Source organism: Ambystoma mexicanum, chromosome 9 (assembly GCF_040938575.1).
Source record: "Ambystoma mexicanum isolate Mex_15411 chromosome 9, UKY_AmexF1_1, whole genome shotgun sequence".
Lineage (NCBI taxonomy): Eukaryota > Metazoa > Chordata > Amphibia > Caudata > Ambystomatidae > Ambystoma > Ambystoma mexicanum.
In genome coordinates, this window is record NC_090931.1 from 588,426,689 (window position 1) to 588,442,455 (window position 15,767).

Sequence of the window (15,767 nt, forward strand, 5' to 3'; positions counted from 1 at the left end):
GAGAAAGATTGGCCTACAAGATTCCCTCCATAGCATTTTGGAGGACATCCATGGGAACGTGCCAAGTTAAGACGGTCCTGGCTTCCACAATGCAATGAATTTCAAGAGTTTTGTTGCGATAAATCTGATCAACTTAACTAAGCGTTAACTAGAGGCTTTTTCAGTGAATATTTTCTTTTGGATAATTTGGTACTTTCACCATGTTTCCCAGAATATAGCGTCAGGCCTTGCTGTTTCTCACAATGTATTTGGAGGCTTTGATCATTCATTAATCTTCACAGAATTCACTATCATATCTTTCTCTTATTGTCTTTGAGATGGTTTTCTACTTTTGCCACATTTTCCAAAATACTGCGTCATGCCTCGCTTTCTCTCACAATTGGCCTCATTACAAGTTTGGCAGTGGAGAAAGAATTAGTTGTACAATTGCGGTAACAGAATTAGTACCACTTTACTGCCAGTTTCCCCGCCGCTAAATTTTCAGATTGAAGGTGAAGTGAAGGGGATTACCTCCAGCAAAGCTGTAGGTAAATCCTTTAATTCACCTCCAAAAATCATCAAATTTACTGTGTTGCAATTACTTTGGCACTGTCCCGAATTGGTTGACCTCCAACCTCGCGGTCAGATACCAGTCCGTCCAGATGAACATGTTGCGTTCCGACTGACTCCCAGTCTCCCAAGGAGTTCCCCAAGGCTCTGTCCTCTCACCAATCCCTTTCAACCTTTACTTGGAGCCTCTGGGAACATTCTTCAAAGATCCTGATATAGCCATCCATCAAACCCTGTATCCCTATGCAGGTCTTCTGGACTGTAGTGCAGGTGCTTGTGGTCTTGCACATCGGTGGGGGATTTGCCCTCCTGCTAGGGTTCCAAGCTGCTCACTTGGCTCCCCTAAAAGCAGTCCAACATGCTGCAGCAGGTCTTATGGGTGTGTGGAAATTCAATGAAATTACCCCCTTCCATTGCAAACTACATTGACTTCCTCTCCAAGCCAGGATACTGTTCAAGACTGCATGTATTATCTTCAAAGCAGTCAGAAATCTATCAAAACTTTGCTTTTTCAACAAGACTTGACTAAGGACTAATCCCAGTCGATGCACGGAGCGCAAATTACAGTACTGCGCTACTGTTAAAAGATACCAGCCGAAACGCTGGCTACCCACACTCTGTACAGCGCTCTGCTTCTCTCGGGCTAGGTCTGGAATTTAAACAATAAAATAAAATGAAATAAATAAATCCAATAAAATACACACTGCAAAAATACACTTTGCACAGTGCCATGAATTAGGATTTGTGTCAGCAGTGCAAAGTCACTTTTCAGCGGTGCAAACTCACTTTGAACCGTGCAAACAATTCCATGAAACAGGCACTTTCAAGAATGCAGCATCAGGGTTCTCATTCCCTCAAATTGTCTTATGACTGCTTTGGTACCCAGAATGCATTTCCAAGCCAAAATCATATATGCCTATCTTCAGGGTCTCTCTTCCACTCTTCTGTGTCCATAGACTGGGACTCACTTTGTATCTGCTTCACTCACAGCCTCCAAACTGTTGCAGCGCACTGTTTCTCACACCAGAGGTTGTCTGCACCTCTCAAGGTCTCAAAGGACCTCTTACAGACTGATTAGCAGTATCTCCAGTGTCCTGCGCTCCTTGGGCCACACTGTCTGCTGGGCTCCCTGCTGTCCTTTCACCTCTCCTGACCTCTTCTGCTGACTTCACGTCCTACCCCAATATTCAGAAACCCCTCCAACAACCAGGGTTCTTTGGTGCACTCTTTCCCCTGTACCCAGCCCAGCAAGGTCAAAGTTCCACCCAATCACAAAAGTCTCTGGATTGTAATTTCTCCCGTTTTCAACAGCCACGGCCACTGTGCTGCCTCCTCCACCTTTCTGCAGCTTCTCCCCCATACCTGCCGCTTCCACCTTCACATACCTCTCAGTAATATCCAAAGTTGCCGTGAGTCCCATTGTTGGCTTATACTGATCACAATGGTTTGCTGGTGTTAAGCCCCTCCTCATTTCCTCCCATGCTCTTTTTCTGACCTCTCGTCACATGGTCTTAGGAAGGAATGCTATAAAAGCTGAGGCCACCATCTTCGGCCACATTGATCCTTCTTTCTGGGATGTTTGGCTGGATGTGATATCTAGACTTTTCATCGAAAATTGATTCATCTAATGCATTTCCATCGAATTTTATTCATTGAAAATACTTTCCATCGAAATGCATTTTCATTGAATAAAATTCGATGGCTAAGGTAAGGGTTAGAAATAGGGTTAAGGTTAGGTCAAGGGTTAGAAATGGGGTTAAGGTTAGGGCAAGGGTTAGAAATAGGGTTAAGTTTAGGGTATGGGTTAGGGCTAGGGTTTGGGTTAGGGTTTTGGTTAGGGTTATGCAGAGTGCCCTTTGGGGTTGGGCGGTTTGGGGGAACACTCCCATTAATTAACACTAAAACATTACATGAAGCTGGCCATTGCCGAAATACTTTGAAGTTTTACGTGTGAAATAAATGCATGGAAATGCTATCTTTTACATTTAAATGTACATATCCATCGAAACTTGTCCATTCCTATATTCGATGGACAAGGTTTGATGGATATGTACTTTTACATGTAAAACATAGCAATTCGATGCATTTAAATTCAATGCATTTCCTTCAATGCTTTTCGTTTTCGATGCATTGTTTTCGTTGTAAAGACCATAAACTGTTGGATGTCAGTGTTCTTTCCTCTGCTTTCAAAGGGATCTACATGCAACAGGTAATTCCCTTTCAATGGGTATCCATGAAGCTTAGTCTACACTCTTTGCCACAATGCTATCAAGAAGACGGGCAGTGTTACCAAGGAGAGCTACCACCAGGTGACACACCAGTATCAAGAAGGGACGCACCACTATCAAGAATACACACATCAGTATCAAGATGGACAGTCTTCACAAAAAAAGCCACATCATTACAAAGAAAAGACGCATCAATATCAAACAGGACCGCCTATCAAGAAGAGGCACAGCATTAATAAGAAAAGACACATCAATATCAAGAATAAAAAATCAATATCAAGGAGACACCAAAAAGAAGAAGAAACACACCAATATGAAAAATGGCTCTGGTATTAAGAAGGTACATGCAATACCAAGTACTAAGAAGGACAGTGTTATCAAGAAGAGGCCCAGCATTAACAAAAGTCACATCATCAATATCAAAACGATGGCCATCAAGATCAAGAAAAGAAACACCAATATCAAGGTGAGAGACACCAATATGAAAAAGAGACACACGAATATAAAAACTGTCAGTGCTGTTAAGAAGGCTTATGCATTACCAAATATCAAGAAATGTGTTATCAAGAATAGGCACAGCATTAACAAAAGACACATCAAACCCAAAACACGGCACATCAATATCCAGAATAGAAACACCAATATCAGGGAGAGAGGCACTAACATCGAAAATGTCAGTGGTATTAAGAGGACACATGCATTGCAAATTATCAAGAAGGACAGTGTTATCAAGAAAAGGCACAGCATTAACAAAAGACGCATCAATATCAAAACACGGCACATCAATATCCAGAATAGAAACACCAATATCAGGGAGAGAGACACTAACATCGAAAATGTCAGTGGTATTAAGAGGACACATGCATTGCAAATTATCAAGAAGGACAGTGTTATCAAGAAAAGGCACAGCATTAACAAAAGACGCATCAATATCAAAACACAGCACATCAATATCCAGAATAGAAACACCAATATCAGGGAGAGAGACACTAACATCGAAAATGTCAGTGGTATTAAGAGGACACATGCATTGCAAATTATCAAGAAGGACAGTGTTATCAAGAAAAGGCACAGCATTAACAAAAGACGCATCAATATCAAAACACGGCACATCAATATCCAGAATAGAAACACCAATATCATGGAGAGAGGCACTAACATCGAAAATGTCAGTGGTATTAAGAGGACACATGCATTGCAAATTATCAAGAAGGACAGTGTTATCAAGAAAAGGCACAGCATTAACAAAAGACGCATCAATATCAAAACACGGCACATCAATATCCAGAATAGAAACACCAATATCAGGGAGAGAGACACTAACATCGAAAATGTCAGTGGTATTAAGAGGACACATGCATTGCAAATTATCAAGAAGGACAGTGTTATCAAGAAAAGGCACAGCATTAACAAAAGACACATCAAACCCAAAACATGGCACATCAATATCCAGAATAGAAACACCAATATCAGGGAGAGAGGCATTAACATCGAAAATGTCAGTGGTATTAAGAGGACACATGCATTGCAAATTATCAAGAAGGACAGTGTTATCAAGAAAAGGCACAGCATTAACAAAAGACGCATCAATATCAAAACACGGCACATCAATATCCAGAATAGAAACACCAATATCAGCGAGAGAGGCACTAACATCGAAAATGTCAGTGGTATTAAGAGGACACATGCATTGCAAATTATCAAGAAGGACAGTGTTATCAAGAAAAGGCACAGCATTAACAAAAGACGCATCAATATCAAAACACGGCACATCAATATCCAGAATAGAAACACCAATATCAGGGAGAGAGACACTAACATCGAAAATGTCAGTGGTATTAAGAGGACACATGCATTGCAAATTATCAAGAAGGACAGTGTTATCAAGAAAAGGCACAGCATTAACAAAAGACGCATCAATATCAAAACACGGCACATCAATATCCAGAATAGAAACACCAATATCATGGAGAGAGGCACTAACATCGAAAATGTCAGTGGTATTAAGAGGACACATGTATTGCAAATTATCAAGAAGGACAGTGTTATCAAGAAAAGGCACAGCATTAACAAAAGACGCATCAATATCAAAACACGGCACATCAATATCCAGAATAGAAACACCAATATCAGGGAGAGAGACACTAACATCGAAAATGTCAGTGGTATTAAGAGGACACATGCATTGCAAATTATCAAGAAGGACAGTGTTATCAAGAAAAGGCACAGCATTAACAAAAGACGCATCAATATCAAAACACGGCACATCAATATCCAGAATAGAAACACCAATATCATGGAGAGAGACACTAACATCGAAAATGTCAGTGGTATTAAGAGGACACATGCATTGCAAATTATCAAGAAGGACAGTGTTATCAAGAAAAGGCACAGCATTAACAAAAGACGCATCAATATCAAAACACAGCACATCAATATCCAGAATAGAAACACCAATATCAGGGAGAGAGACACTAACATCGAAAATGTCAGTGGTATTAAGAGGACACATGCATTGCAAATTATCAAGAAGGACAGTGTTATCAAGAAAAGGCACAGCATTAACAAAAGACGCATCAATATCAAAACACGGCACATCAATATCCAGAATAGAAACACCAATATCAGGGAGAGAGACACTAAAATAAAGAAGAGGAACACTGATATCAGACATTGTTAGCAGTATTAACAAGACACATGCATTACCAAGCATGAAGAAGAACAGTGTTATCAATAAAGGGAAGGCACAACATTACCATGGAGAGACCCAGTTCGCAATATTAAAAAGGGAAACAGCGATATCAAGGGCAGTCTTGTTAATAAGAGACACAGCATTAACAAGTAGAGACACAACTATATAAAGTAGATATAGCACACTATAAAGACGAGCTACAGCTTTATTAAAAAGGGGCACACATTTTATTTCTTATTTCACTTTTTTTCTTAAACACACACAATCACATCTAGGCAGCATAGCAATGTTAGATAAGACAGGAAAACATGCCTTAGAAAAAACAACATGTTAAAGTTATAATTAAAAAGGTGCATATTGGATCTCTTCCTGATTTCTATGTGTAGATTGTTCAAAGACCTCCCAGCAACCTGTCCCAGCAGCTATGCCAGATGTCAGGAAATAGTACTTTCAGTTTCAGAGGTTCATTTTATGGTTTGCAAAAAAAAAAAGTAGTCTTATTTCTAGTTAACACTCAGCCGAGCTTCATTGGCTACCGAGTTAGAAAACGTATTGATGACATGTTTGTGGGGGAGTGAGTGGAAACATTTCAAGAATGTAAACAGGATTTCGGTGTGGGGGAGGGGGAGAGACATGGGTAGCCCTAGGTAATGGGGAAGCCCGATGCAACGGTGCCAGTGCATCCGACATGCTGTGCTCGCGGGTGCCTTTGTGCCCGCCAGGTCAGACCTGGTGGAATGAAAGGCACCCGCGGTACCGGCAAGCTTACCAGTACCGTACCCGTTATGCCCGGTCCGGCATAATCTTGGGAAAGGGGGACAGAGCACCAAAAACCAGGTCCAGGCAAAACCGGGACGTCTGGTCACCCTAAAGTTCTTTTTCAAAGCCTTACAAACACACACACACACACACATGAGTGCACAAACACACACACAAACAAGCAGCACACACATACACAGGCACACTAGCATCGCACACACACAAGCAGCACACATACACACGCGCAGTCGCATAAATAGGTAGTGGTGTACCCACTATAGTTCTACCAGGAGCAGACTGACCTTTTAAGGCATGCCCTCTATAATATGTTCCCAGGTGCCCTGCGTGTGGATGTTGATAGGAGGCCTCCTGAAATCAGCAGGTCTCACTGCCAACGCTCACACCATTGCTGGAAACTAATGCAGTGTATCCGGCACCCACTGCCTTAAGTGGCATGGCAAAACTAGCCAGGGCTCATCAAGGGGGCGTGGCCTAAGTATTTATTTGGCCACGCCCCCTTGATGAGCCCTGGCTCAATGGCCTACAGGCACCCCTGCCAGGCAGGCCTTTGTACAGGCCAGCACCCTCTTTCCCCTGGGCGAGAGGCTGCTCATCTCTTCATCTATTACCTAAAAGGATGCCTTGCATGGGACAGCGTGGTTGTGTCCCGACCAACAGGGAAACAGAGGATCTGCAAGGACTGAGCGATGCTCCTAGCTTGTAATCATCAGGAAAGGAATAAATCAACATGGACACAACGTAGGGAAAACTTCTCTTTATTCCCTCACAGGGTTTTGTTTCCGAGCCCTAGAAGCCCCTTCTCACTTCCTGTGTGAATCCTTTCTACCCGACCCGTAAGGTCATCTGTCTTTTATCTTCGAGGTCCACGCACAAGTGCCACACGTTTTCAGCCTTCATGAGGGTGCTGCCCCTCACAAAGGTATTTGACCAGGTGTAGCAGCACCATTAAGACTGAAAAGGTGAGGCTGCTGGAAGTCGGGGCCTTTTTTCCTAACGCATGAAGTACCTGCGAATGACTGGGAGCAGTCTTTAGGAAAAAAAAGGCCTCTGCTCTTGATTAAAGGGATGCCTCGCAGGTGCCAGTGCCACCCTTATAGAGAAAAGGCATTCATTTCTGAAGCCTGAAGCTCTGGCACTTGTGTATGAGAACTTCAGACTTTAGAAAAAAAGCCTTGTCCTCTAGCGTCCAGGGGAGTCAGGGGACATTAGGGGACCCCGGCATTGCCCTGCCTCAGACCCATTTGTCTGAGCTTGCCAGGGCTCTGCCCCATCTAGCCCCGGCCCACTTAAAGCCCTGCCGGCACCTGTTTGACACTTGCAAATGTTCTGCAAGCATATTGGCCATCATTGATTTGCACTCAGGCCATTGTAGATCGGTCTCTTGATCTTTACATTATTTGCTTCTGCACATATTCAGTTCATACTGAAAAGTTGACATGCATCACATGTCAGGCAATGGAATGGGTTATGGTGATGTATTTTTCCATTAGATTTTTGGCAGAATGAGTTGTTCATTAAATGTTAATGTTAAAGGATATTTGTACTGCACACTATCACCACCGGAGTGGTCCCCTGGCGCTCTGGCGGCTCTGAAAGAAAATGGGAGGGGTGGGGGGAGTTAGTGGGATCAGCTGAAGAAGTGCAAGAGAGCAGTGATGTGCTGTTGGCGGTCTTGGCCCGGAATTCCGTTGGCTGGGCTTGGGGTGTTATACTGTTGGGAGACGTTGTGTTCTGTTGTGGTGATTCATGTGTGCTTTGTTTTGTTGTTGCAGTGTAGTGAAGTTTGTGCGGATTGTTGTGTTGTAGGTTTGTGGTTGTGTTTGGTTAGAGGTTGAGAGGTGTATGCAGAGGGTGAAGTTGTTAGTGGGTTGTTTAGTTGGCATTGCTGTATAGAACTGGGGCGCTAAATTTACCCATTTCTAATTCGGTGGGGTGTGTGAGTGTCACTGTGTTGGCGTCCAGAACAGGGTTGTGCGACTCTCACGGTCCCTTTAACATATGGCATCCGTTCATATGCATAACCTTGCCCAAGTTAGTTGTGTACCAGCCGTCTACGTGGCCCCTGTTTGTGTGCCGGGCGGGCAGGCATTGTGCCAAAACTACAGAATACATTCCAACAACAACGCATTTTTCTTTCTGAGGACAGGAAACTTTAACAACAATGAAAAATGTGCTTTACCTCCAAGCATTTTTTCCAAAACGTTGTCATCATGTTATATATGAAATCCTTGGCTCTTTGAAAATCCGGAGGGTCAATGCTGCCGGATCCATCCAGGACAATGGCCACCTCGGTCCTCGACTCTGCCGCGACAACAGAAAAAGCTTATTTGGCTTTGCCGGCCAAGAATCCAGGAAAGTGCATGGAGGAAATGGGAAAGCATCCAAGACTTAATAGCCAACAAACACGCAGAAATAGAAGAGTCAAGTTATTCAGACAAATAAGGAAAGGAGAACAAGATCCTTATGTCGCCAGGCTAGAAATGACAGCCAGGCACAAAAACTGAACAATTAAAGGGAAGGGGATGGTTTGGGTGTACTTGGTTGAAAATGTTTGACCTTGTCACATTTGACCGAATTTGTTTTGCTCTTTTTTTGGTAGAAAATGCTGGTGCAGGGGTAACCCTGAAACCCCCCCTATTTCCTTACCCCACCCATATATAAATGTGACTGAATTTCGACCAAAAAAAAGATAAAAGACATTTGGTCAAAAGAAAATGGTCAAATGTTTTTCCACCAATAGTGTAGAGAGCAAACAGAAAAGGCCTAAGGACAGAGCCTTGTGGGAGCCAGGCCATAAGGGAGAAGTAGAGGAGTGAACCACCAGGAAAACAGAATAAGAGTGATCCAGGAGGTCCAGGAAAGAAGAGTCCAAGAGATTCCAAGAGAAGAAAGAGATCTAAGAACAGAATGGTCCACTGCGTCAAAGGCAGCAGGTAGGTCCAAAAGAGTAAGGGGCAAAGACAATTTGGAGTGTCGAGAAGAAATGAAATAACTGACATGAAGAAGAGCCATTTCAGGCAAGTGGGAAGGTCTAAAGCCAGACTGAAGAGGGGCGAAGAGTCAAGACTAGAGGAATATTGTGAATGGACCACATGTTCCAGATGTTGCGATAAAAAATGAGGAAGAGAGAATTACCAAAGTACATCTGCAGCCCACAGAATGTGCGGGTATGGAGCCTGCCGCAGAATTGGCGACTACATCCCAGAATGCATCCCTGAGTCACAAAAGGAATTCCAAAGACCGTCCACATATTCCCTACAGCTGGTCCCCCCCGTCCCTGGTCAGGCACAGGTAAAAGCACTATCCGATCAAGGGTGTTTACAAGCCCCTGACTGTATTTCACAGTCACGGAAGGAAACACTCATGTAAATGCATTTGCAGTGGCATGCTCTCTTATGCCCGACACTGCACATACTCACCCTGGACACACCGCGGTGGGTGGCTGAACCAAAAAGTACATATGCATCGAGGGCTGACTGCGGGTGTTTAGGGCCGACAACCTGTCTCTACTCCTTGATGCAAGTCACCTATGTTCACCAGGACACCTGCATGCAGGACATGCAGGTGCAGAATGGAAGGGTCAAAGGGTCTCAAGTTTGATGGTGTGTAAAAAAAGTGGTGGTAATTCCATTAGTGACACTTTTTCACCAGTAACAAAGATACCAAACCGTTTACCATGCCTCCAGACTACAAGTTTGGCCTTGCAGTGGAGGATTTACCTCCAGCATGATGTTGGAGGTAAATTCCCCACCTAAATGCCAAAAATCGGTGTATTTACTGTGGCAGAATTATCGCTCATGGTAAATCCACAAATTTCCCCATGGAGTCTTATGGACTCCAAAAACAGGGACTAACACTGCCGCACCGGCACTTGGAATCCCGTGGTTCAACCACAGGACCGAATGGCGGTAACCTATTTTGGTAGTATTTTAGTGGATTTACCACAGAATGATCACCAAACTCGTAATGAGGCCGAAAGAGCCCTTCACATACTGCCACTTCACACCTTTGTAAAGTGGCCCTTGGGTTCATAGATACTGAGGTAATAATATGGCATTAATCACCTGTTCCAGGGACTGGAATGGGTGGTAATGGCCCAGGGCCCGAGATAAAAGCCCAAGTGAAGCAAGGGCTATTAACGAGGGCCCGAGACGTTACCACCCGTTCCAGCCCTTGGAATGGGTGGTTAATGCTATTAGCACCCGTCCCACGTGATCGGAGAGGTTTAATTCAAAGTTTTTTCGTTCCGTGAAATAGGTCGCCTCGCGGCGGCCTGTTCACGGATGGAAGAGACTGTCCAATGGTGGCCGCCATGGAAGGGGAAGGCAAGACTTCATATGGAGCCCCTCTTCCCTTTCCATGGCTGCCACCCGGTGCACAGAGGAAGGAGCGGCAGCAGCTGCAGTGGCAGCACCCCCCGCTGCCAAAATGAGGTAAGTGGGGAGGGGGAATGTAAAAAAATAAAAGGGGAACAGAGGGTGGGTGGAGGGCAAGTGTGCGATCCGGCCATCGGGCAGCTTGGAGCGCAGGCTGAGATCGCCAGTTTCACCCTGCGCTCCCAGCAGGGGCGTTGCTAGGGGGGGGGGCTAAGGGGGCTATAGCCCCTGATCATTTGGTTGTAGCCCTGCATAGAATCTCAGGAGCTACAGCCAAAAGACTAGCTAGCCCCCAGTCCCAACAGTTCCGACATCAGCTTAGCCCCGGGTCTTTTCCAGACCTAGCAACTCCCCTGGCTCCCAGCCACCTGGTTGGTGGCCTCCGCCCCCCATCCCCCCCCTCGGAGTGCTAGTAGTGATTGCAGATGTTGACTCCCAACTTCACCTAGTGTTTATCCTTTGCATAATGCAGCTGCAGCATGGTAGTCTGTATTTGTTCTTTCACTCTAAATATTCCCCTCTGCCTATGGTGGTTCATTGTAAATCTGACTGTTTAGTGCTTCCATCGCTTACCATCATCGTCGTCTTCCCCCTCAGCATTGTTGTTGTTGTTGTTGTTGTTGTTGTTGTAGTTGTAGTTTCCCTCCGCACCTCTTTTCTGGACAAACCGACTGTATTCAAAGAGTTCAGCTTTAAAAAAAGAGAAAAAGTGTCCTTAACTGAATGAGTCCTAATCTGGTTGCTAAAGTGGCAAGTCATAAACAAATTATGCTGAATACAAAAAATCCTGGACTTCTGGTCTATTTTCTTGTTATCTGGCACGTTATGCTCTCTTATCTGGCACTTTATCACCTACAGTATTTGTGCTTAATCCAGTTATATGTGACGGGTGATTGAGTTTTGTTAATAATAATAATAAGTGCCAGATAACTAAAATAAAAAGTATAAACTTACATGGAAGGATTTCTTTAATGAAATACGGTTTCTATTTCTAGAAAGACGATGGTATAAACACACTGTGCAAATTAACTATTTTCTAAATCCGAATTCGAACACACTACAAAATCAACCTTAACTCACAGCGCACCACTTCCTCACACAACACATTTTTCTATAGCATAGATGTGAGCTACCTCACATATAAAGCACGTGTTGTGAAGGAATGCTGTAATGTGGGCTGTGGTTAAACCGGTAGTGTGATGGAGATTGTTTTTATTAGACGAATAGATCATGTGAACTGATTCTGTGTACCGTATCATTGGCATTCCCAAAGAGTTTAGATTTGACAACTACAACTACAACTGTTGTCTTCATAGAACTTCTGTGTACATCAATGTAAAGCACATATTAAGGGAACAATACAATTCAGATATTAATAAACACACGGTTGTGTCTTAAAAGCACACATGATTAAATGTGAATCGCATACAATATGTGGGATAAATTCATATGCATTCCCTGTCAGGACCATCTCTTTCATCCCTTTACTTCCGTCGGTCTTTCGGTTCCATATAATAATGTCCCCTCAAAAATATCGCCATGCAAAATATTTGTTGAAAAATTGCCATTTTTTGCAGGGTCAGTATTACATGTAACATGCGGGGAGAGCGCGGGACACCCTCGCAGCCCCCACTCCCCCTGTCCCTATATATATGGTCACCTATATAATATCGCCACAACCTTTTCCCGGCGACATTATGTACGGCGACTATATATATAGGGATATTATTACCTGATACCGGTCTTTCAAGCTAATCATACTTGGTTAACTGGTCTTTCCTTCTTCCTAATCTTTAACGCTTTGTGAATATCAAGTGCTCGTTCAAAACCATTTGTTAGCTATAGATAACATATAACATTAGAGGGAACACCCTTGCACATAGTCCATTTATCCATTGACACTACACAATGCACACCAACACAACACAAACACCAAACAGTCACCCATGACTCTGGACCCCTTATGGTTACAACTAGCCAGTGGGCACGACTGCAAGCTCCACCCTAACATCATAGGACACACACCCAACACAAACACTAGCACACATACGAGGTACTGAGTCCTACGCGTACAGTTACAACATGCAGGAACTCTTGAACCAACGCTCACAGACGCCAATTCCTCAGGGTTCTGAATCTATCCTATCATCCTATCCCCACTAACACACCCGCCCTCTTCTCTTGCAGCATCACGTGAGCGCCTGGCGAATGCCCTTGGGTGGTAGCGACGCAAAGTACAAATCAACATAACATAACATATATACAAAGACCACGTGGTAATCAGAAATCCCAACTGAGCACAATGGTAAAACTATTAATGCTTCTCAGGGATTAAGAACATTGACAGGGAAAAAATGAAAAATTGAAAGGGTCTTCACAGCAATATTATTACTGCAACATTTACAATCATAAAGTTTAATATTTTTACCCTTTCCAAGTACAGTTGACCAAGCGCAATACATTCATAAGTGCGTGAGTAATGAATGATATGGTCCTTCAGAGTGAAATCCAATTTAAATACCTGTACATGTTATTAGAAGACTTAAAGTTACATACCAAATAACAGAAAGTGCATGCAGTCCCCTTTCTTCTCTTCCCTTGACTAACATCTCAGGTGTGCTGCTGGGACTGGGAAACAAGTGATGATCAACTTTTCTGAAATATTGCCCCAGTCTCTGTTGCTACATTTTTTCAAGGCAACTCATTCATGGGAAGGGCCCATCATTTTTTATGGAGCGTAATTATGTTTTGCAGGTCTGCCAGTAACGTCGTCTTTAATGACTTTCCATGTTTTGACAGAGCACAGATTTCACCAATCTTTTAAGACCCGTAGTTGAGATGTCACCAACCTTTTAAGACCCATAGTTGAGCTGTCACCAATCTTTTAAGACTCATAGTTGAGCTGTCACCAATCTTTTAAGACACGTAGTTAAGCTGTCACCAATCTTTTAAGACCCGTATTTGAGTTGTCACCAATCTTTTAAGACACGTAGTTGAGCTGTCACTAATCTTTTAAGACACGTAGTTCAGCTGTGTTAAGTCAGGAGATATTCCTTGACAAAGTAACCAGAATCCTGACTTCAAGATTTTGAACTCGTCGTGTAGAGGACGAATTCTTTTTGTCAATGTACCCAACAGAGAGGTAGAAGAAACTCTCTGACCAGTCAATTGACCAAAAGATGAGAGGACGTCACAGGAACCAGTCAACCTGCAAAGGAACCGTACATTAGTGACAGAAGACAACTTGAATAGCAATGCTCAGACAACCCAACCTCAAGTACCTGAAAATAGACTATAGTCGACTGACTGGCAAATCAGCATGGGAAGGTGGCGTCAGAATTCTAAGGGGACAAGAATAACCAGTAACTAACCGGAAACCATACAAGGACCAAAAAGTAGAATAGAAAGAAAGGAACAGTCTTACCGGATGAGAGTTTCCAAGGAAGTCCAAAAACTGAAGGAATAAATGAAGAGCAGGAGTGATCGACAAGCAGGAGTGATCAACCTACCCACCGCCGGCACGAGGACGCCTAAACAAGAATCCGGTAAACAGCAATGTCCACCTGAAACCGACGGCACGCGGACGCCTAGTATAAAGTCTCCAGTTCCAAGGGGAAACGAGGAAGTCCGTAGAAAAGTTCCTGTAGCAGCAGAATGGATGACGTAGATGGTAGCACCAGCCAAAAACAATGACAAGAAATAATCCGTGAACCGTTCCAGGAGTCGAAAACCAAGCGGGCAAAATTTGAGCAGATGTCCGTGATCCGTAACAGTTCCAAATAGCAGTTCCGAGGGTCGAGACAACAACTAGAGGGGCACACAAGCAGGAATCCAGTAGGCGGTCCGGGTCAAAACACTAAATTCAACAGGAGCAAAGTCAGATACGTAGCGACAAGAGAAATAACAATTTCAGAAGCAGCGAGTAGCGGGGAGGCGGGGCATAAGAACGAAAACCAAAAAGTCACGTGATGTTCTAACAATGTGTAAAGACACGTGACCTCAAGTACGCAGAGTGACTGCGTTTCCATGGTAAAGCCCAGCGCTGCTTAAAGAACACAGAACGAACTGGCTGAGCAAACTTCCGTGTTCTGAAGCAGCGTCTTCGTGACAAAAGCGAAGGAACCCCAGGTAAGGAAAGTAAGCGAGTAGGAAAGGAAAGATTGCCAGTATGCCTCCCTGATTTACGAATCCTGACAAACTGTCACCAATCTGTTAAGACCGGTAGTTGAGCTGTCACCAACCTTTTAAGACCCGTACTTGAGCTGTCACCAATCTTTTAAGACACGTAGTTAAGCTGTCACCAATCTGTTAAGACCCGTAGTTGAGCTGCCTATGAATATTTTAGGAAGTGGAAGCATGCTGCCCCCCCCTTACTGTAGGAAAAATAAAGATCTTGTAGGCAGTCTATGAATATGACCTTTCCAAATAAAGCACTTGACCTCCCTTTGAAGGTGCTTATAAACTGAGATTGGGTAGAAAACAGTAAAGACTGAAAAGGGTAATATATCCATGTTCACCAAGAGGATTAGGCCACACTCCGAAATTACTTGATGTTACAACAAACTGAGGTCTTTTTTTATTCTATTAAGCAGTGGGGGAATGTTGGCTTGAAATAAACCAGAGTCTTTAGCGAGTCTTGCCCAACGCGCCCTTCAGTGGAGCAAAACAGGGAGTAGTAGCCCCTGAAATTGGAGAATTTATCCTTTTCTTTCTGGGGAAACGTGCCATTCCTTCTTTGGACCTCCCTGATATGATTTACCCTCTTTATGGCTTTTAATTAACATGCTATTAATTTACTTGCTTTTTGTAAAATGTATAACATTTCTGTTTCGTTTGGATGGGGCAAGCTCCGTTCTATTAGTAGCAATATTGCTGAGTTCACAAATCACCTTTCTCGACCTGATATCTCCGCATATCCTACTATTTTCCTTCAAGGGCAACCAGCTCAGTAAACAGCTTCTCAAATTTGTGCACTCTCCGATTTTTCTTTTCTGTAACTATTTCGATTAATTTATCTAATCGAGACTTTAAATACATCCCATTGAAGACCTCCTTTATGCTCTAGTCCCCCGTCCTTGTGGAAATAATTGATTATATCTGGCTCAACTTTTCTCTGGAGGATTGAATCTCTAAGTAAGACCA

General features: G+C 43.5%; 1 protein-coding gene across 1 annotated transcript in view; it reads right to left on the bottom strand.

Moving 5' to 3' along the window:
• Positions 1 to 15,767, bottom strand: part of ITGAE (integrin subunit alpha E) — a 439,817-nt gene that overhangs the window by 296,582 nt on the left and 127,468 nt on the right. Inside the window, exons 8-9 of the mRNA XM_069615209.1 lie at positions 11,199 to 11,315; positions 8,429 to 8,550 (exon numbers count right to left, since the gene is read on the bottom strand). Of these exons, the coding sequence (XP_069471310.1) occupies positions 8,429 to 8,550; positions 11,199 to 11,315 (239 nt within the window). The remainder of the gene's footprint in view (positions 1 to 8,428; positions 8,551 to 11,198; positions 11,316 to 15,767) is intronic.